The 24847-nt window shown below is 35.4% G+C and overlaps 1 protein-coding gene across 3 annotated transcripts; it reads right to left on the bottom strand.

The window, feature by feature from the left end:
- Nucleotides 1–6248: 6248 nt before the first annotated feature.
- Nucleotides 6249–16019, bottom strand: LOC125658029 (monocarboxylate transporter 13-like). Of its 3 annotated transcripts, XM_056148930.1 has the most exons (6): nt 15759–15989; nt 14707–14850; nt 9609–9755; nt 9072–9539; nt 8367–8765; nt 6249–8241 (listed from the first exon to the last, which is right to left on the bottom strand). In XM_056148930.1, exons 1-6 carry the CDS (start codon nt 15829–15831, stop codon nt 8084–8086), a joined length of 1389 nt encoding a protein of 462 aa, XP_056004905.1. In that variant the 5' UTR covers nt 15832–15989; the 3' UTR covers nt 6249–8083. The 3 variants fall into 3 exon arrangements, with proteins under 3 accessions (XP_056004905.1, XP_056004903.1, XP_056004904.1); XM_056148928.1 differs by having other exon boundaries at nt 8367–9539; nt 15759–16019; XM_056148929.1 differs by lacking the exon at nt 9609–9755 and having other exon boundaries at nt 8367–9539.
- Between the last annotated feature and the right edge of the window lie 8828 nt (nt 16020–24847).

The raw sequence follows: 24847 nt of genomic DNA on the forward strand, positions 1-24847 counted from the left end.
TATCTGTTTGCCCAACTATCTATTTTGTATTGCTTACAGGAGTTATGAGATTGATCACTGTTCGTTATCTTCACCTTTCATCTCTTTATTGCATCATGTACTTTGCAACATGGTCTTTGTTTAGAAATATACCCTTGTTAAATGCAATACATGTGGGTTCATTTTGCCTATTATGTACAATCAAAATGCTTCCAACTACATGTTAATTCAATCAATATATAAACTAATACATTATTGTGCCCCCCTCTTGAAAACCCCAGTACATTTTAAGTGTATACTTGTCCATTGAATTAAAGGAATATGGTGAGATGAAAATTTTCAAATTTTATTTTTCCATTTTTATTGTTTACAATGCTTAACAAAAGTATTTCTAATGGTCAACCAAAATTTGAATATCAGTTGTTGAGTTATAAGTAAGATACAGGACTCACAATTCTTTGTTATGTAAACAAGGCTCGTGCCATGTTTTTGTTTACATTAGACTGATTAATAGAAAAAAAATCTTGTTTAAAACAAAATGAGATGCGCCAAACACTAGAAACTATCTAATTGTGTTAGGAATTCACTTAAAAATTGGAAAAATCGAAACTTTTACTAGATCATTAGTAATACCTTAGTTAAGTATTCTAAACATTAAAAAATAAAATTTGAAATTTTTCAGTTCAAATCGTTTCCATGCCCCTTTAAAGGGACATGGACACGATTTGAGATGAAAATTTTCCATTTTTATTGTTTACAATGCTTAACTGAAGTATTTCTAATGATGGACCAACAATTTTAATATCAGTTGTTGAGTTACAAGTTAGAAACAGCACTAACAATTCTTCAATATGTAAACAAGGCTCGTGTCATGTTTTTGTTTACATGTAGATTGCTTAATAGAAAATAGCATGTTTAAAGCAAAATGAGATGTGTTAAACACTAGAAACTATCTAATTATGTTCATAATGAACTTGTAAATTGAAAAAATCTGATTTAAAAGAAACGTTTACTAGTATATTTAACATATGTAAACAAAAACATGGCACGAGCCTTGTTTACATAACAAAGACTTCTCTTAATTAGTTTAGCATTCTAGACATTGAAAATGGAAAAATAAAATTTTAAAATTTTCAGTTCAAATCGTGTCCATGCCCCTTTAGGTATATTCAAGACCAATCCAGTCTTATAGGGAATAAATGTATAGTTTTTTGTTTTATAATGCTAATAAGTCGATTTTATCACGTGGAAGTTTTCATAAACGCCTTTGTGTGTATGCAAAAATCACCAACTAGTAGTATTCAAGTCGACTTATTTGCATCATAGACTCTGACAGCTATTTCTTTTCATCAAGTCTGATCCGATAGTCAAGAATCTGGGGGTTTACTCTGATAAAACCCTCACTATGTCTACTGTGGCAAAGTTCTGATCCGCAATATATAGAGAATAGTGGTACAAAAACGCATGACCACATCACATCGGTGCTGATTAACCTTCAATATCGTATAAAATATAAAGTACTTGTGTATGCTTACAAAGCAGTCCACAGAATTGGACCCACCTACTTAATTAAGTTAAGTCATTACCCCGCGTCTTGTGATCGGAAAACGGGATGCTTCTGAACGTTCCCCGGACTCCAACTAAGACCTATTATGGAAACAGGCGCTTTGACTATTCAGTGCCTACACTTTGGAATCCTTTACAGGTTGGGTTGTGACGTGCCGAATCATTGGACATTTGTTAAGCAACATCTCTAGGCTCGTCTCTTTAACATGGTTGGTTTTTTTTTTTTAAATTTAAAATTGATTAGGTCGCTATGATAATTTAGTATTGTGTTATTCTTATTTTATTTAAAATCTCTCTCTCTCTCTCTCTCTCTCTCTCTCTCTCTCTCTCTCTCTCTCTCTGCGATTTATCTTTATGAAATTAAAAAAAAAATGAAATTTGGTACATCTGATAGTCTAAACTTCATATGGAAATATTATTCATTATTCTTACAGGGGCTAAGCCCATTTTAGGCCAGAACTCTTTTGATACCATAAATATAATTATGGTACCACAGAGCTCGGGCCCAAAACGGGCTCAGCCCCTGTGATTATTCTGTGTGTAACGTTCAGCTTCGCTCTGCAAATTCAGAGTTATCGCTCTTTAAACACAACTAATCAGTATAAAGGCAGAAAAATAATTCGTGGCGAAAACAACCCTGCATACAGTAATCCTTCTTCACCCTGGACAATAAAACTTTAAACATGTGACTCACAACTTTTACAATATACTAGTTAATTTACATTCACTGTATGTTATCTGCTTCATTAAATCCATTGCTTGTCATTTGCATTGAAGATATAATTTTGTTCAATCTAGTTAAATCCGTGTTAGTGCCGTCTGTTCGAACATGAATATATACATACACATTCCACGAACTACTTTTTCAACTACTAACAAACAAACAAACGTGTTTAAGCAGTGTGCAGTGACATGTAATGTCGACTTGTAACACAACAGAAAGAGAAAATTAAAGAATTTAAAAGAAACGTTTACTAGTATAAGGTGGTGTTTTTTTTTTTTATGTGTTTAGAGTTTGTCCTTCTCCTTTTACCAGCGTTCAAATACGGGAAATCATTTCCAAATATGGAGACAAGTAAGGTCAGGCGTTTTATTAACTTTCAACATGTCAATAATATATATATTTCACGTACTTGGAAGTACATATTATGTTTATAAAAATTAAGAAAAAGATAGATAATAAAATGCCTTTCGTTGGTTTGTTTGACGATATATGAAAGTCGAAAACATTGCAGAAAAATTTGGCATACCACGGGTTACGCATTGTTTCTACAAAGGTTGCTACCTTCAGATATTGTTTGAAAAACCACAGAGAGCATTTTATTATTTCAATGCTCCAGTCAACAAATGCAATGCATGTTGATATACGTACCTAGGGTTATAATTAATAATGATATATGTTGCAGAAAACAAAAATTGTAAAATCGTGCAAAGTTAGATCTTTTTGATTAGAGAATCCTTTCGCCACAAAACATAGTCCTTTTTAAATTGGACTCGACATGCAAAAATTTTCAACTGGATAGGTTTAAGTAGTAAATATATGATATATTGGGCCAATAGAATAAGTGTTGAACCATTACACAAACAGACAGTATTCTGCACAGTTGTGCCCAAAAGCTGTTTTAGCCCGTGTTGATCCGGGTTAGAATAGGTCCTCAATACCCTTTACTTGTACGAGGCTAATAAATGGGGCGATCCTTTGGATAAAACCAAGGTCCAGTGTCACAGCAGGTGTGGCACGATAAAGATCTCTCCCTGCTCAAAGGCCGTAAGCGTCGACCATAGGCCCAAATTTTGCAGCCCTTCATCGGCAGTGGTGACGTCTCCATATGAGTGAAATATTCTCGAGTGGGATGTTAAACAATACAAAATCAACCAATCAAAAGCTTTTCAGAGGAGCTAACTTCCTTAGGGTTATGAATGTCACGCGTAGATCACAACTTCGGCACTTCACCTACAGCTGTCCAAGTCTATATATGAGTTCAATATTAAAAGGAGACGTAAAAGAGCAAACAAAACAGAAACGAGGTTGGAAATGTTACATTTTGATTTCCAACGTTGAAACAACATTTAAGTACCAAACAGGATTGTTACTGATATTTCATGGTTGACTTATGACCAGTTTTGTTACCTCCAGAGGTACATATATCTTTGGGGAAACTAAGAAAGATTTTGAATTTTCATAAATAGAGTGTTTTTGTTTATAACTTTGTATTGATGAGGTGTATTATTGTAATTAAAATTTTAAACTTTTGGAAGTCATAATAACGACTTTTTATCTATTTTTTACAAATCGTTTAGTGTCTCGTTATTACGACTTTCTGAAGTAGTAATCTATTTATCTCGTTTTTACTAATTAGTATCTTGATTTTACGACTTTCTTAATTTGTAATGACTTTTTATCTCGTTTATTACAGAATATGATTTGGTGTCTCGTTAATACGATTTTCTGAAGTAGTAATGAAAACTTTTTATCTCGTAATTACGACTGTAGAAGTGCTAATATCGAGGTAATAAAACAATGAAACAGCAAAGATTATTGCATACCTCTACATCCACATAGTGTTGAACTTCACCTATTTCTATGTGACACATGTACAAATCTCACATTTTGTGTATTTCATATGCTGATTACTTTGCCGCCTAACGGAGAATGCCTTTAACTTCATATAGTTATACATTTTCGCCCGACACAGATATGCATGTCAATTTTCGCCCGACACAGATATACATGTCAATTTTCGCGAGAGCATGACAACACTACTGTACACGTATTTAATTAATGTTCGTTTTTTTTTTGCAATTTGCAATTGGTCTGCGTCTGGTGACGTGCGTCGTCCGTTAACAACTACATGTACTTCCTAGAAACTACTGGGCCAATCTTGACCAAATTTGGTATGTAACATCTGTAGGTGAAGGAAACCGGGAATTGTATATTTCATGACCCCCACCCTCAGGGATCTTAATTTTGGGATAAAAACTGTAAAATTGGTGTATTTTTTAAAAAAAATCTTCACTCCTGGGCATCTAGCAGAGAAAGTGAATATATAGTAATGATGAGCAAGGAAGCTTCTACCAAAATTACAAATTTCATGACCCCCGGGGTAGGGTTTTGACCCCAGGGTGGGGCCAAACTTACTATATAGTATTTTTGTGTAAAACACTTAAATAACATCTCCTATAGTGCTATTGCTACTAAATTGAAACTAAATGGATATTTAGAAAGAGCAGGTAGTCCTTTACTAAAATTGTAAATTTGATGATCCGAGGGGTAGGGTTTTTTGGTATTATGGTGGGGCCAAACTGGTAAGTTATTAAATGTGTGAACAATAGTCAGAAAGATACATATACCGGTATCTTTATTAAATGTGTGAACAATAGTCAGAAAGATACATATACCGATATATTTATTAAATGTGTGAACAATAGTCAGAAAGATACATATACCGATATATTTATTAAATGTGTGAACAATAGTCAGAAAGATACATATACCGGTATCTTTATGAAATGTGTGAACAATAGTCAGAAAGATACATATACCGGTATCTTTCATTCGTCGTTGGTTTTTAAATTACACATTACTAATTGTTGGTTGGCTGTTTGGTTTACGTTTTTCACTTATCTCTTGGTATGTCTATATACCAATAGTATTACAAGACCCATCGCCATTACACTTATCTATCGATATGTCTATATACCAATAGTATTACAAGACCCATCGCCATTACACTTATCTATCGATATGTCTATATACCAATAGTATTACAAGAACCATCGCCATTACATTTTGTTTGTATGGATATAAAAGCTGTTATGATTTGTGCGAGACATTATCAAAATGTTGCACAGATGCAAATAAGATATAATTGCTATGAAGTAAACAGTGACTATTAAAAAAAAGTCAAGATGATCGCTATCAATCAAGCAGAGAGTGTGTCTAGTATACATCTGTCGCGCATTTACTGTACAATTACTGACTTAATTAGCGCAGGTATTCCTCACAGCTGCCATTCGTAGATCTACTTGTACCTTTACATTAAAAAAATACTTTTTTCTAGTTGGTTGGGCAACTACCCCGGTAAGACACATGCCATTCCATGAATTTATTTCTGACAATCGACTTCAATTTACTATCAACAGTGAGGGGGCGCCGACGAACTTGGTTCTTTAATTTTTGAAGATTGCAACCAAGGCCTCAAAACATGGTTATAACTATCGTAATCTGTTACTATTGTGTTAAAGTAGTATGCCCGACTTTACCTTGACCATTTCTACAACCCTAGTCTCTATCAGCACTGACCTATATTGACAGTGCCTTCACCGAGATTCATATAAAGATACATCTTTTCTGATGAAATCATGACAAGTTTGCCCCAAATATTGATCGTGATCTTCTATAATTATGATCTCACACTGACCTTCAGCTTAACCTTTTCAAGATGTCTTCGTGACACTTCCTATACAGTCCATCTTCAGTGGAAACGATTTGACTTACTCGTCAGTATGACCTTGACCTTGTTCCATACTCTGCAGTGGATGCCTTCATTAAACTGTATTATATACATATACATCCTTTGCGAGAGCATAGCTATGAAGCGTGTGCACATTTCTATAAAACGCCGACCAAAACGAAAGAGAGAGAAAGGGAAAAAAATCATTCCCATTGCATACATCATTGTACATGTAGCACAAGTTTTCACTAAATTGAATCATATTTTTATTTACTAAAATTATATATATATATTTATATGATATAAATGTTATAGAATTATAATTTGTATAAAATACCAAAGCAAACAACAATTGCGCTTCCCCACCCTCTCCTTGTGCAACAGTTAGTACCCGTATGTGGAACATTATGGAACACTTTGCCAGCCACCAAAATTGTTTGAGATCTTCCAAAGTTTCTTCCATACAGTGTATATAACAAAACATGCTATTGCATATAAGTACAAATAACAAGAGACCCATGGGACAATGCTCACCTGAGTCACCTTGGCCCGGTTCTGAAGAATATTTTTAGAAGTTCTTTACCCTCTTTAATCTCATGACAAAGTTTTACCCCATTATATGACACACAACCTAACCCCTGGGGTTCTGATGTAACTAGACTTGAATTAACACAGCATGAGGATGCCTCGGTATCAATATGATTAACAAGGCCTAGCTGTTCTGAAGTATATTGTGTTGTTTTCCAACAAACAAAAATAAAACACCCCATATTCATGTATTATGTAAAATTTGATACGAGATTTTAACCCCAAGGTCCATGAAAAAAAGAACCCTGATTTCAGAACGTTTGCATATTAATATGATTTAGTGTTGCCTTGCTACTCTTGAAAAGTTTTTTTTTTTCAAATGCCCTATATATTCCCATGTAAAACTTTTAATTCCTATTTACGCCAACAGTCAAATATAAATCTGCACTACAGTGAAATGCTTGCGTATTGATATGATTAATCAATTGTTTTTCATGAGAAAATCTTCAAAGAATATATAAATGCTCATGTAAAACTTTGAACCCCTATCAAGGCCCCATTCTATCACAATCCCCTTGTCATGATTTGATGAAAATTGAATCTGCAGTACCTAGAGATGCTTGTATATTGATAATGACAAATAACGACCCTGGTGATCTTGAGGGGAAACATATATTCATATATTACCATATAAAAAAAAATATCCTCTATTGTGGCTCAACCCTAACCTTCGGGGCCATGATTTGAATAAACTGAAATGTACACAACCTCGTAACGTTTGTATATAGTTTTGACTAACCGTGACATTGCTGGTCTTGAAAAGATTTCCCCCTATGATTTCAATATAAAATTCATCCTACTGTGCCCCCCCCCCCCCCCCCCCCCACACACACACCAAGATTTAAAAATGGAATCTACATTACATGAGGATGTTTGCATAATAATATTGACTAACCATGGTCCTGTTGTCTTGAGAAGCAGAGTTTTAAAGATTTCTCCTATGTATCCTGACGTATATAACCCCTACTATAGCCCCACTCTACCCCTGGGGAACATGATTTGAACAATTTTGAATATCCATTTATTAAGCTAAGGAAGCTCACATAAGTTTTTATCCTTTTTTGGCTTAGTGATTCTTAAGAAGGATATTAAAAGATGTCACATATTGTCTTTATTACCACCATATTTTCTTAACTATCTCCCTTTTGCAATGGGTGTAAACCTTCATTTGAACATTTTGGAATCCTATGTTCAAAGATGCTTTGCGTAATTTTGGTTGAAAATGGTCATGTAGTTATGGAGAAGAAGTTGAAAATGTATTACTTTTATTGACAGACAGACGGACGGTAGACAACCAGGTGATCAGAAAAGCTCAATTGAGCTGATAGCTCAGATGAGCTAAAAGCAAACACTACATAACAGCATCTCTAAATGATACATGTACATGTACATGCCTTGTATACCGGCACATTGTACACATGCTCTGAAAAATATAATCGACATTCAGAAAGATCACCGAAACAGACCGTACAAAAACAACGACATTTATATAAACCCTATGCACTTTCTTCCTCCACATCAAATTCATCTACATTTTGTGATTTATAATTTAGTTTATAATGGCTGACAAATAAAATGATAGAGGCACTAATGGTTATTGATCCTACGAAATGATATGTCAACAGGTAGTCTCCTGAAACATCTCGAAGATACCCTGAAAATATAAGTATACCTTTCTTGTTATATACAGCGTATCAAAGTAAATGTAATTGGAATACTGTTATAGATACCTTACTATCAATAAATGAAGCTCACAAAATCTTAGTAAATGGATCTTACCTGTTATTGGTAGAATAACACTCCAAATCACACCTTGAGACATCTGTAGAACACATAGCCCACTTCTCAGATTCTGAATACCCAGGATATCCGCCACGACTGATGCATAAAGCCCGTGGATGGGACCTCCAAATACACCGTTAATAAAGGCAAAGACAGCTAGTAGCCAGAAAGTCAACAGAAATCGGACGAGATTTTGAGCAATTCCCGCTATCAACAACGCCCAAGCAATCACTATCTGGCGGTGAATCAATTTGCCAGAGAAAAGCCCGCTTCCACAACGGCCAATTATTTCCCCTACCATATAAATGGACACCAAAAGAGCAGCCTCGTCGCTTGGAATCCCACAATCCTTTGCGACGTCCGGGAGGTATACTACAGTAATGACAACTGGGACACCTAGCGTGAATCCAATGGCGAAAAATACATATGAAGCATTCTTAAAGACAGACATATTGAAAAAATTTCGAATATTTTTACTTTCTTCCTGATACTCTGACCTTGACTCGATATTCTCGTGATCTGTATATCTATTTGTTAGCGCAGCATTTGATAATAAACTGTTTGATTTTCTGTCATTTCTTAAACTAGAAGATGATCCTTGGCCATATTGTACCACCATTATCATGTCGGCACTTCCATATATCTTTTCCTTAAATCTTAGCCTATGATCGCTAATATTGCCATTCGAATAAAAGTGTATACCTTTAGAATATTTTGGAATTTCATAGCTATGCACACTCATAGTATCTTTCTGTTTCATGGACGGAATCAACGTTGCTGACGTGTGGATGGATGAAGGACGATATTCATTCAACCGGAGAGTTCCTTTCTGCGGGAGATCTTTATCGGGACCGGCAATTAAAAGAGCCGTCTTTGCCGCTTTTATATTATTGCTATTTTTCAATCTTCTTCGTCGAGCCCATTTCTCGTACAACTCGGGTGGACGGAGCAACATTCCGGCTGGCACTACGTGAAATGCTAATCCCGCCAAAATCAATAAGGCACCCTTCAAATGGAAGGTGTGTATGAAGTAACTGATCCCTGGTGAGAAAACAAAAGCACCGAAACTAGCGGCAGCAGTGTGAAATCCATTCGCCATTCCACGTCTGACGTCAAAATATTGCCCTGTGAGGATAAGGGATGGGCCCATCATCGCCGCGAGACCAATGCCTGAAATATATCGACAATTTAGTATCTAAATAATGGGAATAATAATTTCATTAGTATATGCCTACATACCAACTAAGACGCTATGCGTGAAAATCAGGTGTACGACGCTTTGGGCGAATGTGCTGAGTATGAGAGATGTTGTGACGCAGAATCCTCCAAGAATGACACACTGTCGGCTGCTAAAGTACTTCATTCCCACAGTCATTAGAAACAAACCTGGAAAGAGCAGACAAGATGCGGTAATGTCTCCGAGTTGACCCTGCATTTCACAAAGAGGAAAGTGTTGGATGCAACCATGTTCAGGTTCTCTAACACGAGGGCATGTATACATAGGGTAGGTAGTGGGCAGAATTCGCAATGATTCTGTCACCAAGTACAGTTCCTCCAAAGTGTGTTGCTTCAAAGGCACTGTGAAGAAATCCCGCCGTGTTGCTACGTTCAGAGCACTACGTTAGTATGTGATCTACCTATTCTCTAGATTTATTAACTCTTGCAATATACCTCCCCTCTTTCGATAGTTACATTGTTTGAACATGGAGACATTTTAACCATCCGCCGCAGGAGCGGTCGATTTATTTGCGATTGGGTTAGAAAATGAGTTTATTGTTTCGGTAGATTCATTCCTATTGATATCATGTTTTTAAAAAGTTCTCAATAAAAGATTTAAACAAATATTTAGTCTTAATTGCTGCTGTTAATACGTTTTATTTTTATTCATTATCAATAAGATGTCAATTTACGATTTTATACGAAGTTTTGTATGAAATAAAAGCAACTCATTGTGCGTTTACGGGTAAATAAATTTATAAAGAGAAAAGTTATTTTGGTTTGAAAACGTTCTACCCGGGTATTACAGCACGGTATACGTCATCGTGTCATTCTATTCATCAACTATATAGCACATTAACCACATTTCTGAAGCATGTTTCGTTTCTACAATCCAATGAAACGCAAAATCTGAAAATCATATAATATTCATATTTGCTTCATTTGCATACCATGACACAGTCAATCAAACTTCTTGTCTCAAATGGACCTAAAACTTGACTAAATTTACTTTCATTCACTTTTATTCTATGTAGGATTTATGAGATTGATCAATGTTCGTTATCTTCACCTTTTCATTATGGCCACACTTCATTTCACCTGTATTTACAAGTGACATTTTAACAATTTCTCTTCAAATAATATACTTATAATAACACACTTAGAACATCCATATTCTATTAGTGTATGTCATGTTTGAATTGTTAGACTTTTTGAAAACCACATAAGTGCCCTTACATAAATGATAGTGTTTTAAAATGCCTTTTTATAGGGTATTTTATTAAATTGTTTCTTCTGTTTTCATTTGAATAAAAGATGCCATATCAGAATTCCGGTGTGTTTCTTAGGAAATAGTTTACATTGTTAAATTTTTTAGAATGCTTAAAAGTTTGCATCGAAATTATCTTACAGTAGTGTGTTGTAAGGGTATACCGGTAATGTAAGTACTTACTAAGTCTCATAAATTGTCACTACTATACTGCTATCTTGTAAAATTTACCTAGTTAAAGCATCGACCCATAAATGACATAAAAACTTACCCGGTATCAAACTAAATGCAATTGCCTTACCGATCGCGCCAGGGTTAACGATCTCGAGTTTACAGGGGTGAAAATCTATTCATTTGCATACCACGGCACAATCAATTCAGTTTCTTACTTCAAACAGACCTAACACTTGAATAAATTTACTTTCATTCACTTTTATTCAATGGACTGATATATTGGCCACACTTAATTTCACCTGTATTTACAAGGGACATTTTAATATATTTTCCTCAAATAATGTGCTCATTATAACACACTTGAATCGTCCGTCTATATCATGTTTGAATATTCATAATTTTTTAAAACACCATAAATGCTCTTACGTGAATAATAGTGTTAAAATGCTTCTTTCCCCCCATAAAGTGGGTATTTTAATTTTTTTTCTGTTTCCATTTAAATAAAAGATGTCATATTATAATTCCGGTGTTTCTTTGGAAAGAGTTATTAGATTAGAATGTTTAATTTTTTTATAATGCTTAAAAGTTTTGCGACTGTGCATCAAAATCATATTGTAGTATACAAGGGGACACCTTGCATGTTCACTATGTCGTATGTAACAGTTATATCATGTGCATGCATGTTTTCGTTTTTGGTCTGCAATTCTATTTTACATTCTGTAAAAACTTTAGCGATACTTTATTGTCGGAAGACTATTGTTATACATCTTTAGGTAACGAACAGTGACCAATCCCATAACTCCCACAAGGAATACAAAATAAAAGAGTTGGGGAAGTACGGACCCCCGGACAAAACAGAGGTGGGATCAGATGCCTAGGAGGAGCAAGCACCCCCTGTCGACCGGTCACATCCGTCGTGAGGCCTATGTCTAGAAATATATACATCCACCAATGTTTTGTCAATGATAAATCTTTGTTGTGTAATTGTTTACAATGTTCGATATACACTGTACCATGCAATAGACCCTTCAACTTTGCATTAAAAGGGTTTCAAAATATGAATAAAAGAAATAAATGTCCAGTTCATTTGTATTATAGAGGATACGAAACAATGTATGCATAGAGGAATTTCCGCACAGTCCACTCCGCCAAACTATTATTCTTTTCATACACCCATAATACGGACAAACTACACATTTGTTCCTTAGCGAAAAGCCATACAAATTAACACAAACAATAGACAATTTTGTCAGAACTAAATACTAGTATTATGCTAGTATTCGCGGCTTAACGACAAAAATAATCGAAAATAAACCCCCGTAGATGTGTAGGAATGTTAATACAGAATGTCTTTGTGGATTTTTTAAAAGTAGATATTCATACAGCATAAAAAAGATTCTTCAAACAGTACAAGTAAATTGCTTATTCATCACATTCCTGACGGAGGGTAGCGTAATCTGAAACTCTGGCGTGCGAGAATGTGATGAATAAGTGAAGTACTTTTTGTTTGATAAAGTAGAATGTGTTTCTGATATACTTTATACCCTGCCATGCCCTCGTTTACAGAGGCAATTATTGGGGTAAAGCAACACCAAAAGTGCAGAATGTATTAGATTCAACAGGTGCGTGCTTCTGAAAGTTAGAATTGTAACATATGCACCGTAATATTCCCAGAAATACATACGCATTTAATATTGTTATACTGACAAATCCTGTTGATAAAGGACAATCTAATTTTGGGAGACTTCTAAAACAAACTACAATCAATCATCACAATTAAAAAAAAAAAACACATTTATTTTCTGCTACCTGGAAATTGTCATCAATCTCGCGTTCAAAACTTTTAAACGTGATATTTTAAGAATTACTTAGAGAAGATCAATTTATTAATACCTTCATATTTCATTATATTCCTGAAAACATTTATTAATATATCTTCATTTGTGATCACAACAAAAATGAAAGAGTGTCTGTTTGTCACAACGACTACTTGTAAATCTTTATCGTAACACACTTTCACTGAGAGACATATACACACTACAATGAAGAAGCTCGAACAGGTAACAAGAAAAACCGCCTCTAATGTCACGATGAACCTATCACCCTGTAATAACCGCCTCTAATGTCACGATGAACCTATCACCCTGTAATAACCGCCTCTAATGTCACGATGAACCTATCACCCTGTAATAACCGCCTCTAATGTCACGATGAACCTATCACCCTGTAATAACCGCCTCTAATGTCACGATGAACCTATCACCCTGTAATAACCTCCTCTGATGTCACGATGAACCTATCACCCTGTAATAACCGCCTCTAATGTCACGATGAACCTATCACCTGTAATAACCGCCTCTGATGTCACGATGAACCTATCACCCTGTAATAACCGCCTCTGATGCCACGATGAACCTATTACCCTGTGATAACCGCCTCTAATGTCACGATGAACCTATCACCCTGTAATAACCTCCTCTGATGTCACGATGAACCTATTACCCTGTGATAACCGCCTCTGATGTCACGATGATCCTATTACCCTGTGATAACCGCCTCTGATGTCACGATGATCCTATTACCCTGTGATAACCGCCTCTAATGTCACGATGAACCTATCACTCTGTAATAACCGCCTCTAATGTCACGATGAACCTATCACTCTGTAATAACCGCCTCTAATGTCATGATGAACCTATTACCCTGTGATAACCGCCTCTAATGTCATGATGAACCTATCACCCTGGGATAACCGCCTCTAATATCACGATGATCCTATCACCCTGCGATATTGAGCTGGAGAAAATCTTCAGTAAGATACATCAAACACCTTAAATGCAGTGGCGGATCCAGAGGGGATTCCAGGGGGACAGATCCTCCCTTTCGTCAGAAAATTTTGCTGAAAAGGTAAAAATAACGCATTTTGGGGACTCCCCCCCCCCCCTTGAAAACCTTTATTAATGATAGAACCCCCACCCCCAACCCTTTCAAAAGTTCTTGGATCCGCCACTGAAATGGAATATGTTTCGCACGTACATGCGGGTTGTACCAAACTAATTCTAATATGCTTTAAAACCACTATGAGCAACCTTCATCGTCAAAATATCGCCATCATCGACCTGGCGTAATGCACGTATTTCCACTCTGTCAGTCAGCAAAATAATCTTTTAAGTGACCTTTGAATCAAGGAATGATGCTATGAAAAAGTTGTGACAATATGAAATCCATGACATAGGCTATTAGATTTTTTTTAAAAATGGAGTTGTGGAAAACATGTTCAGCTCTGATGTAAGTTCTAAATCCTGCAAAACTCTGAAGTCGGTTAAACGAGGTTATCTAGATAATCGTTATGCTTGTTCATGATCTGTAGTAGCAAATTTGGGTCAAACCATTTACTAAGTCAATGAGAACGACAAAGTCAAACGGTTTTTGAACGTTCTGAGTGTTTCTACTTCAATTAAGATAACGGGGATTCTACTCAAAGGAGGAAAATGACTCCTCAGATAAAACAAAAGCCTGTATTATAACTAACCCTGGGGGTAATTTCTGATTATCGACATCTTCCCAGACTCCAAACTAACCATGAATTAAGAAAACCCCTGATCGATATGAAAACCGTTAAAGTTTACGTTGACTTGTAAGATGTATTATTTAGTTTAGAAGTCCTTCGTTTCTTACCTGAGAGGCTCATTACTGCTATCTGGATACTGACCACCACAGACATATTGGCTGAGGAGGAATTAAAAGTCTTTCGGAACTCTACGAATAAAATTCCAAACCCACGGTGTATCCCTCCATATATCATCATGGCACCCAAGGATGCTGAAATACAAAGACCATGTCCAACATATGAATTAAATCTGTTCCTTTTCTGTGGTATTTAAAACACTTCATTGCTTTTGAAAGTGAATTGAAACCATATGACCATTTAGAGAAATCAAATATTCGGGGTGTGTGTGTGTGTGTGTGTGTGTGTGTGTGTTGCTTAATTTTACACATTTGGGGCGGGTCTAAAAATTATCAGGGGTTGGGGCTGGTTGTGACCCAAGTTTATTCCAAGAAAGGGGGGACTGAATACCCCTAAATGACAAAAATAACTACGTTTGTTTAAAATGTTCAACCGGGATGATGGGGTGGGGTTGGTATTGTAACCCCCTATAGATCCGCCACTGCGGGTCGTACTACGTTAAGATATTGTAACCCCCTATAGATCCGCCACTGCGGGTAGTACTACGTTTAGATATCTGATACTCTCATTCATTGAAAATCACGAATTTCAACAGACAGTGTAGACTTTCAATAGAGTAGGTGACTATAGATATTTATTCTCTATGTAATGCATTCATTTAAAAGTACCATTTGTTATTGATTTCCTTGTTATGCAACAGTTTACTAGGATGTACCTTTCCTTCCTTTCAATCATATAAACAGGACATAATGAATTATACTATTGATGATCAATATATCCCAGAATATTTATTTCCCCTCAAACACAGCCTCCACAATATTCAGGAGTCAAATGAAAACGGGGCGTTTAACATTATAACTAAAACTCTGACAGCTTAATTGGGAAAGGGTGAAATTATAGGACAATTATGAATTAACAGAGTACCTGCGGCACGTGTACACACAAGGACACAGTCATTTAATTTGCATGCCTACTAAACATTCATTGTAAACGCAAAAATATAAGTATCATCACTTTGCACTATCGACAAAAAAAGTCTTACCTGACAGTATAGCCCAGGCCCACCCTTTATCGACTGGGTGGGCAGGAGCATATTCCCCACGCTCTAATTCCATGGTGGGTATTTCAGTCGCAGGCGACTTGTATCTTGAACACGTTTATGTCGAGTGACAGGTGATGAAGTCGATAACAGAAATGTGAGTGCATCTAATCACAACACTAGTGTGTGTACAGAAGCCGATTCTCCACTGTGAGGGATATCCACGCTGTATACACGCTAAACAATACACATGTCATCTAAGAAGTAATCAGTTTTAAAAACCGTCGTATTAAAACGTATGGACAGTTAATGGAAATTCCTTTAAAACTTCATGAATGATTTTTCTTCTTCTATCGTTTAGAAATATATCAGAGCACATGCTTCAATTCACTGCACCGATGAAAGCAGCTAACAAATTTGTTTTAGTTTTCATCTGATTTTATTGAAATTTGATTTCATTGAGATGATTTCAAAACGCTATGAACGTATTTCTGGTAAAAAGTAAATAATAATAATAATAATAATAATAATGATGATGATAATGATGATGATAATAATAATAATAATATACAATTGATTACACCGTATAAAACTGTTAAAGTTACCTTTTCATGATTTTTATATACTTTTCCGATCATCGGTTGCAGAAAAATCAAAATCTCTTCGATATACATGTACTACTAATACATATATATCCTATGTAATTTTTGAACAGTAAATTCTTATATACCATTGAATTATGCCACCTAAAGCTAGATACGTCCTTATATCAGTGAAAAGTTCTCAAATGGGATATAACACCCCCCACCCCACCCTACCCCACTCAATGAATTGTTAGATTACTACTTACAATCTTACAATCAATCTCAAGAAAACGCAGTGCATGATAATTGGTACAGAGAAAAGATTAAGAAATTGTAGAAAACTTTCGATAAAAGTGGACAATATCGCCATCGAAAATGTATCATGTGCAAAACTACTTGGTGTTTATATTGACAGATGTCTCACGTGGTCTGAACATGTTGAAATTTTAACCAAAAAACTTGCAAGCAAAATAGGTGTGTTATCTAGATTACGTTCATTCTTGTCAACTGAATTATTACTGAAATTTTTTAATACAATTGTTTTTCCTCATTTTAACTACTGTTGTACTGTTTGGGGCAATATGAAAAACAAGGACGATCTTTACAAATTATGCAAACTTCAAAATCGAGCTGCTAGAGTGATTTTAAATAGAAATTTTCATACACCTACAACAGAAATGATGCAGCAACTTAGATGGATGCCTCTTGTCAGACCATTTTGTATATAGAACTATCATTCTTGTCTTCAAAGTTTTACATGGTTATTTAGATGTTTTTAGTATGTTCATGAAATTAGCAGTAGATCTACCAGATTAAGTCAAAGTAATTTATTATACATCCAGAGAGCAAAGACACGATATTTTAGAAGATCTTTTACAATTTACGGTTCAAAATTATGGAATAATATGCCAGAAGTTTTAAAATATTACCCAACATTGGAAACTTTAAAATCCGCTTATCTTAGAAATTCTGTTCATTCGGAAAATTAAAACCATATAGATTTGTTTTTTGTTATTTTCAGTTTTATTACTTCTTTTTTTTTTAATTTATCTGTTTATTTATTTTCAGTTTTAAATATGTAGATAGCGTACATGTATGTATACAACATACCTTCATATACTATTTCATATTGTATCTGTATAATACTACTGTCTGTATATATGTTTTCAGGACCACAATGTAAACTAGTTTTTAAACTAATTGTGCTATCCTGTTTCAATAAAGGACATTATTATTACTACTTAACTTCAAACTATGAAAAAAAGTTGGTGGTATTTCTGTGTTTCAAAGAAACGATAATAACTTTGACCCAGTGATGATTTTAAAACAAACGTTGAAAGAAAAACAATGTCGCTATGTAGCAATGAACAAAATTAAAAAAATATATATATATCACAGACCTATATCCACTTACCACGCAAATAATCCTGTTTATTTCCGCGGCCTTCGTCAATTAACCCCTCCAAAATAAGGAAACCAGGGGATACTGGAAAATCAAAAGATGTTACATATATATATTGAGAATGTTTCGGACCAATAAATCAAACTTTGTTTGCCTAGTGATTAATGAAATTTTGTGTTCTCACATGAAAATTAATGTTATTCCCCAAATTATTCAGAAAATAATTATGGGAATTTTCTTTTTAAAAAAAGAAAGAAAACCTAGAAGGTCATACAAGCATATGTACATATTTCTGTACAGTAATCGGTGTAGCGGAACAAGATAGATGTACATATTAGGAATGGCTTTGTAATCCTTTCTCTCTCTCTCTCTCTCTCTCTCTCTCTCTCTCTCTCTCTCTCTCTCTCTCTCTCTCTCAGAAAATTCTTATACTTACAATATTACGGATGCATATATCCCCGTGATTTTAAATATGATTGGAAATAGTAATGTTTTTCTTGTAATTAATAGAAAAGAATTATGTGTATGCAAGCCCCGCCCGGGATTCAAATAATGTGTATATATGTACGTCATATAAAACAGACATAAAGTTATTTACGTTTCAAAATACTAAAATCATAACCTAAATAAATTATGAATTCATAAAAACTTATTCATGTATCGAAACAAAACAATTCTGGATAAGGCTGGTACGTCACGTTTCATCACAGTTATCATTTCATATCAATTTAAATCGTATTTCATAAATTTAATTAATTCAATATTTAAATTTAAAATATTGATAATATAACAACGTCATACAAGTACATATTTATTTACGGTATACAGTTATTTCGTGCCTAATTGGGAAACGGTCAAAATTGTTATGCCCCAGCCTACAGCTTCGGGTAGCAGATCCGTTTTTGGGTCAAACAAAACAACTGTTGTCCTCGAACCCAGTCAATAATTGTATAATTATTTGTTTATTGACCAAAGGAGTCTTGTGTCTCATAGGTATACTGTGTACAATACAGGCAAATGGCAGAGGATTCAGAATTATTACAATATGTAAATATATATTATCAGAGAAATAAGTTTAGAAACAAATACTGTTGTCCTGGGGTGGGACAAGGGAAACTACTGCCTCGGACAACATTTCGCAGGTCATATCCGCTTCCGAGGGACAACAGTTGACTGTTTCCCAATTAGGCATGAAATAACTGTTTTAATACCTTGTCTACAATATATACACACATACACTAAACAAAGATCGATGTAGGAAAAATAAATACATTATTACTTATAGATTACCACAAACAGAATCAAAAATACACTGGAAAATAGTTTATTATGTTTCAATAACAGCAAGCAAATGAATTATTTCATTTTGTTAATTTGTTTTGACAAAGAAAACGCAGTTATTTCATTTTCGGATAATTACCAGTTATTTGTTAACATTAATGATGGGGGTATGCGCAGTTGAGTTTGGAAAACAGTAAATTTATAAGTATAATAATAGATAGTTATTTTGTTAGCCTTGGTAAATTCCAGTGAATTTACTATGTCGATCCCCAGCTCCTTCTCACAGTGTTTTTGCAGTCATTATTGAATTGAAAGGGTTTTTTAAAAAGCATCTGAAGGACTGACCAGTAAGTGTGATACCTGGAGAATTGACCAGTAAGTGTGATACTTGACTGACCAGTAAGTGTGATACCTGACTGACCAGTAAGTGAGATACATGGAGAATTGACCAGTAAGTGTGATACCTGAAGGACTGACCAGTAAGTGTGATACCTAGAGAACTGACCAGTAAGTGTGATACCTGAAGAACTGACCAGTAAGTTCGATATCTGAAGAACTGACCAATAAGTATGACATCTTCAACAAGTCCATGTTAATGCTAGATCTACTGTCCAAACCTTCCGCGGGCTATGACAAGTCTTTTGTAGGTGAGGAAAAACGTCTGAAAGCAATAGCAACCTTCTATAGGTACAGGCAAACCTTCTGTACATGCGGACAAACCTGTAGGTGCGGGCAAACCTTCAGAAAGCAAAAACCAACCTTCTGTAGACAATTAAAAAAAACCTTCTGTAGGCGACGATCGACTCTCTGTGGGCTGTGTATCTATTAACTCTGATGGAATAAGGTGTTAGCTTTTCATTATTACATATATGGATATCGTTTTAATTGTTTGTTGTAAATTATATATGTCAGATATACAGTATATCTTAAGTGTCTATGGAATATTTAAAAAGACATTGAAATACCATAATTTCAATTCGTTAGTTATCCTCCAGAGGCCTCTCAGTGTGGGTGTCGTCATAATGGAGGAGTTCTAAGACATGGGTGTTCAGTCAGTCGTCAATGAATCGAACATGTGGTGGTGAGTATTAAATCCAAGGTAAAAAAAACCAAACCAACCCTCAGGAATATCTGAGCAACAGATGCACTCCATCAATGATCGATGACAGTTCGCATGACGTCAAGGTATCACGTGACTCAATATCTAATTAACGAACAAATCAGGCATCGCAGGCTTTACAAAGAGTTGGGGAGACGATTAATACGCTGTTTTTAAAAGCAGTAAGAGCACAAAATTATGTGCAGTGGGGATCCTATTTTTTGCCACTGTCATCGTACCATTGCCGCGATGGTACATTGTTAGGCTGGCGATGCAATAATGTCGATACTACGATACTACCATCGTCATCGAAATAGGTCATCATGCCACCGTACCATCGCCCTCCTGAATTTGAGCATGCGGTCATGAGAGGAAGGGTGATTTAAAAAATGGTTCAAATTTAATGTTTCAATATATGTTTTTCAATAAGCATTTACATACTTCTCTGTGATTAAAAAATTACATGCAGGCCATGTAGTTTCAGAAATAGGGAACTGGCACCTTTGCTGACTGAAAAAAAGGTATTATTATTTGCTATAGGGAAATAAAACTAGCTTAGCGTTCCCGTCCCATTAAAATGCAATAAAAACTGTTCCTATTGAAACGATCCTATTCGCACACGTTAAAACAATGTAAGGATGTAGTATTGTGAATTTTTTAAAGATCTCTCAAAATTACGAAATTTAATCTCCATTTCAATGTGTGAAGTAGTATTCGCGTCTGAATATTGATATTAGGTAGGTTCTTTTTCGCATGTGCATTGATATCCAGGATATTGTCATCAAACTTTAGAAATGTTATATATGTTGACTCTACAGGAAACAAAGGATTCCAAAAACATACCTATCTATAGATTCTGTATGATTATTATACTTATGAAAAGTTGAAGATAAAGAACAGTGATCAATCTCATAACTTTTATAAAGGATATGAAATCAAGAGCAGGGCAAACACGGACCCCTGGACACACCAGAGGTGGGATCAGGTGCCTGTGAGGAGTAACCATCCCCTGTCGACCGGTCAAATCCGTCGTGAGCCCTATATCCTGATCAGGTAAACGGAGATATCCGTAGTCGTTCTGAAATTTATGGATCCGAAACTAATTGCACATGGTATCTAATCAACATCGGATATGTACTTTGTGCTTACTCATCCCCCCCCCCCCCCGTCCCCTTCCAACTTTTAAAACTTTATATCAGTCAAGCCGAAAGCCTACATCAAAGGGAAGGGAATTTTATTATATGTGGTAACTTTCACGGGGGCCTAAGATACCATTTTTAATTATTATAATTAAAAGAGTTGGGTTATACAATCTGTTTCGTTTCGTTTTGGTAGGTTTCGATTCGTTTCGGTAAATTTCATTTCGTTGCAGTAGATTTCGTTTCGTTTCGCACTTTACAGGTACCCTTGTTAAGGTCTTCCGTAACAACGGAAGACCTTCTACTGATTGTGCTGGTTAAGATTATTCTTATTATTCTTTTCTTTTTTTTTTTCCCCTAGACGCTAACTTTGAAGCTTCATATCTCGCTCATTTCTGCATGGATTTTGCTCAAATTTTCAGGGTTTATAAACTTTACAGAACAATTTTAAAATCATGTACTACATTTCAGAAATTTCCTTCTGTTCACAAGTTATTCCCCTTTGAATGAAATTTTAGGGGCTTTGGTTTCCAGACAAAGGCTCCGAGACTGTATAAGCTTGAGCAGAAAATGCATTGAAAATGAAAAGTAGGAGCATTGTAGTTGTGCACATCGTTTTTTGTTTTTTGATTACAGCGTTCGAAATGGTGGTTGACAGGGTTAAAAAATTAGGACGGCTAAAGGAGCAAAAAATTACACATATTTTCCTTTGTATCTTTTAAACTAAAAATATTTTGTTAAGACGTGTAGAACAAAAGTTGTGCAAAATGTTAAGAGCTTTCTTTTAATATCCCTTAAAAGGGGCTGGCCCCTTAAATTAGGGATCTGGGGATCTTCAAAGTTTTCGCTTTATAACTCAAAAACGGTAAATATTTCGATATGGCTTTTGCTGGAAAAGTTGTTCTTTAACATCTTATAGATCTGATAAACATAATATTTTGCTCGAGTATTGTGTTATATATGAGTAAAAAGCTTGACCCGCAAACAGGTAACCGTATCATTAGGTAGGTGAAGGGGGAAACATATGCGTACATGTATAACTTAAATAAACTTGCTTTAATTGATAAATTTGACTTCATGAAATGCTAATATTCTTTTAAAATAAGGTTTTAACGTGATCTATGGTTCCTTTAAAAATCATCTATCGACAACTTTGTTTTTTTTATTGTTTAGTAGCTTTAATATAAACAATCGTTCCAAAGAAAAAAAGAGGAAAAGGTTATCTCCTCTACGTTTGTTATAAACACAACGATATATTTAATTGAAGAAACAAACCTTCAAGCATAGAATAACTCAGTCATTAACTACACGCATCTTACATACACCGCGGGGTTTGTTTTTGTTTACAATTACGTAACCGACTCGAGGAACCATCGCGTGTGAACCAGGGCATGTACACAAAGTAAACATTGTCGTCCTAAATATAACACAGAATGTTATGTTTTCGATCATATTGGATTTTTCGAATAATTCAGTCTTTCCGGGGATGTATATACTTGTTTATACGTCCCTGGTCTTACGTTTGATTTGTTTTAAATTCAAAATTCTAGAGCATTGAGTCAGGCAATTTAATATACAGTTCGTTTCTCAATCATGTCTAATTTACGGCGGCGTAGAAAGGTCAAGTAAAAAAACCCCCATATTATTCGTTCGGACGAATTAGCTATTTGTTCGGACAAATAAGTTATTTGTTCGGACGAATTAGCAATTTGTTTGGACGAAGTAGAAATTCGTTCGAAAGAATAAGTAAATTTGTTCGGGCAAATAAATAATTTGTTCGGACGAATTTGTAATTAGCTATAAATAAGGCAACGCCAATGCCGTAGTGAAACATCATAAAGTGGTGGTTGGGAAGCACAAAACTTAAATTGGGGCACATGCTAAAATGGGATTCAATTCCAAAATTTTCCATATAAACATCATGAAGATGGCGACGGTAAATACAGTAAACTTCATACCCCCCCCCCCAAAAAAAACCCCTGAAATAACGAGCTAAAAATTGTGGAAATCCCTACACCTTGCTTAGTCTTAAAAGTTTGAGGTAGGCCTCAAACCCCCTCCCCCCCCTTCCCCGGGCAAAAGTATATTAAATGAAAATTTTCTGTACAACGATAAGGTCCTCCGTCGCCGAGTGGTTAGAGCATCGCGCTCAATATTTCACGGCCTCTCACCTCTGTCGGCGCGAGTTCGAATCCCGCTCGCGCCGGTAAGTGAGAAAGTTTCCCTGTTTCGGAAGGTCGGTGGTCTCTTCCCAGGTACATTGTATCTTCCGCCAATAAAAACTGGGCGCCACCAGATAACTGAAAAATTGTTGAGTGTGGCGGAAAACATTAAATCAAATCAAATCAAATTCTGTACAACACATTCAATAAGAAACTAAAGTTTTGTATAGGACGACAATAATGCAATTAAGAAAAAAGAAAAAAGGGAAGATTTTTTTTAAAAGTGGGGAGAGGACCAGGCCCTTCCTGTCCCCGTCCCTCCCTGTTGCTACGTCCCTGACGAGTATCCGCTGCCAACCCTCCCTACAAGCTTATAGATCTCTGTATATGTATGTATACATGTACCTACAGGTACATGTATCTACAGAGCTCTCTATAAAGACAGCATATATCATTTTGTCCTATCGAAAAACTTTTTTGTCATTTTTAGCTTGTTATTTCAGGGGTTGAGGTGGTTATGTAGTTTACTGTATTTACCGTCACCATCTTCATGATGTTTATATGGAAAATTTTGGAATTGAATCCCATTTTAGCATGTGCCCCAATTTAAGTTTTGTGCTTCCCAACCACCACTTTATGATGTTTTACTACGGCATTGGCGTTGCCTTATAGCTAATTACAAATTCGTGCGAAAAACTTACTAACTCGTCCGAACAAATTACTTATTTGCCCGAACAAATTTACTTATTCGTTCGAACGAATTTCTACTTCGTCCGAACAAATTGCTAATTCGTCCGAACGAATTACTAATTTGTCCGAACAAATAGCTAATTCGTCCGAACGAATTGCTAATTCGTCCGAACAAATAACTTATTTGTCCGAACAAATTGGTAATTCGTCCGAACGAATAGCTAATTCGTCCGAACAAATTGATAATTCGTCCAAACGAATTACTAATTCGTCCGAACGAATAATAATTTTTTTTTACTTGGCCTTTCTACGCCGCCGTACTAATTGAATGTGTGTTTAATATCGGAGATTCATCACTGCTGGAATAGCGATCTGTGATTTCACACTACTTTAACTGAACACACAAGCTTTACTCAAATTCTTCGTTGTGAAAAAGAAAATGGATACATTTTACAATCATAACGAATTATTTCTGAACACGTTTTGAAATCAATAGTTTATAATCATGATTAAACCATGCAAATCTAAACATGCGTATAGAATATTCAGAAACCCATGGCCGGCCAGTCTCATTTCAAATGATTTGTTGTATTGTTTAAAAACAATGACTTTGATTAAACATTGATTCAGAACTCCTGGTCCAAATTATGTAACTTCGGTACGTGCCCCTGGCGTGAAATTCATACGCGACTTCTGTGCGCACTGTGTGTTTTAATTAATATTGATAAAAAGTTT

The sequence above is a fragment of the Ostrea edulis genome, chromosome 9 (assembly GCF_947568905.1).
Source record: "Ostrea edulis chromosome 9, xbOstEdul1.1, whole genome shotgun sequence".
In the NCBI taxonomy this organism is placed as follows: domain Eukaryota; kingdom Metazoa; phylum Mollusca; class Bivalvia; order Ostreida; family Ostreidae; genus Ostrea; species Ostrea edulis.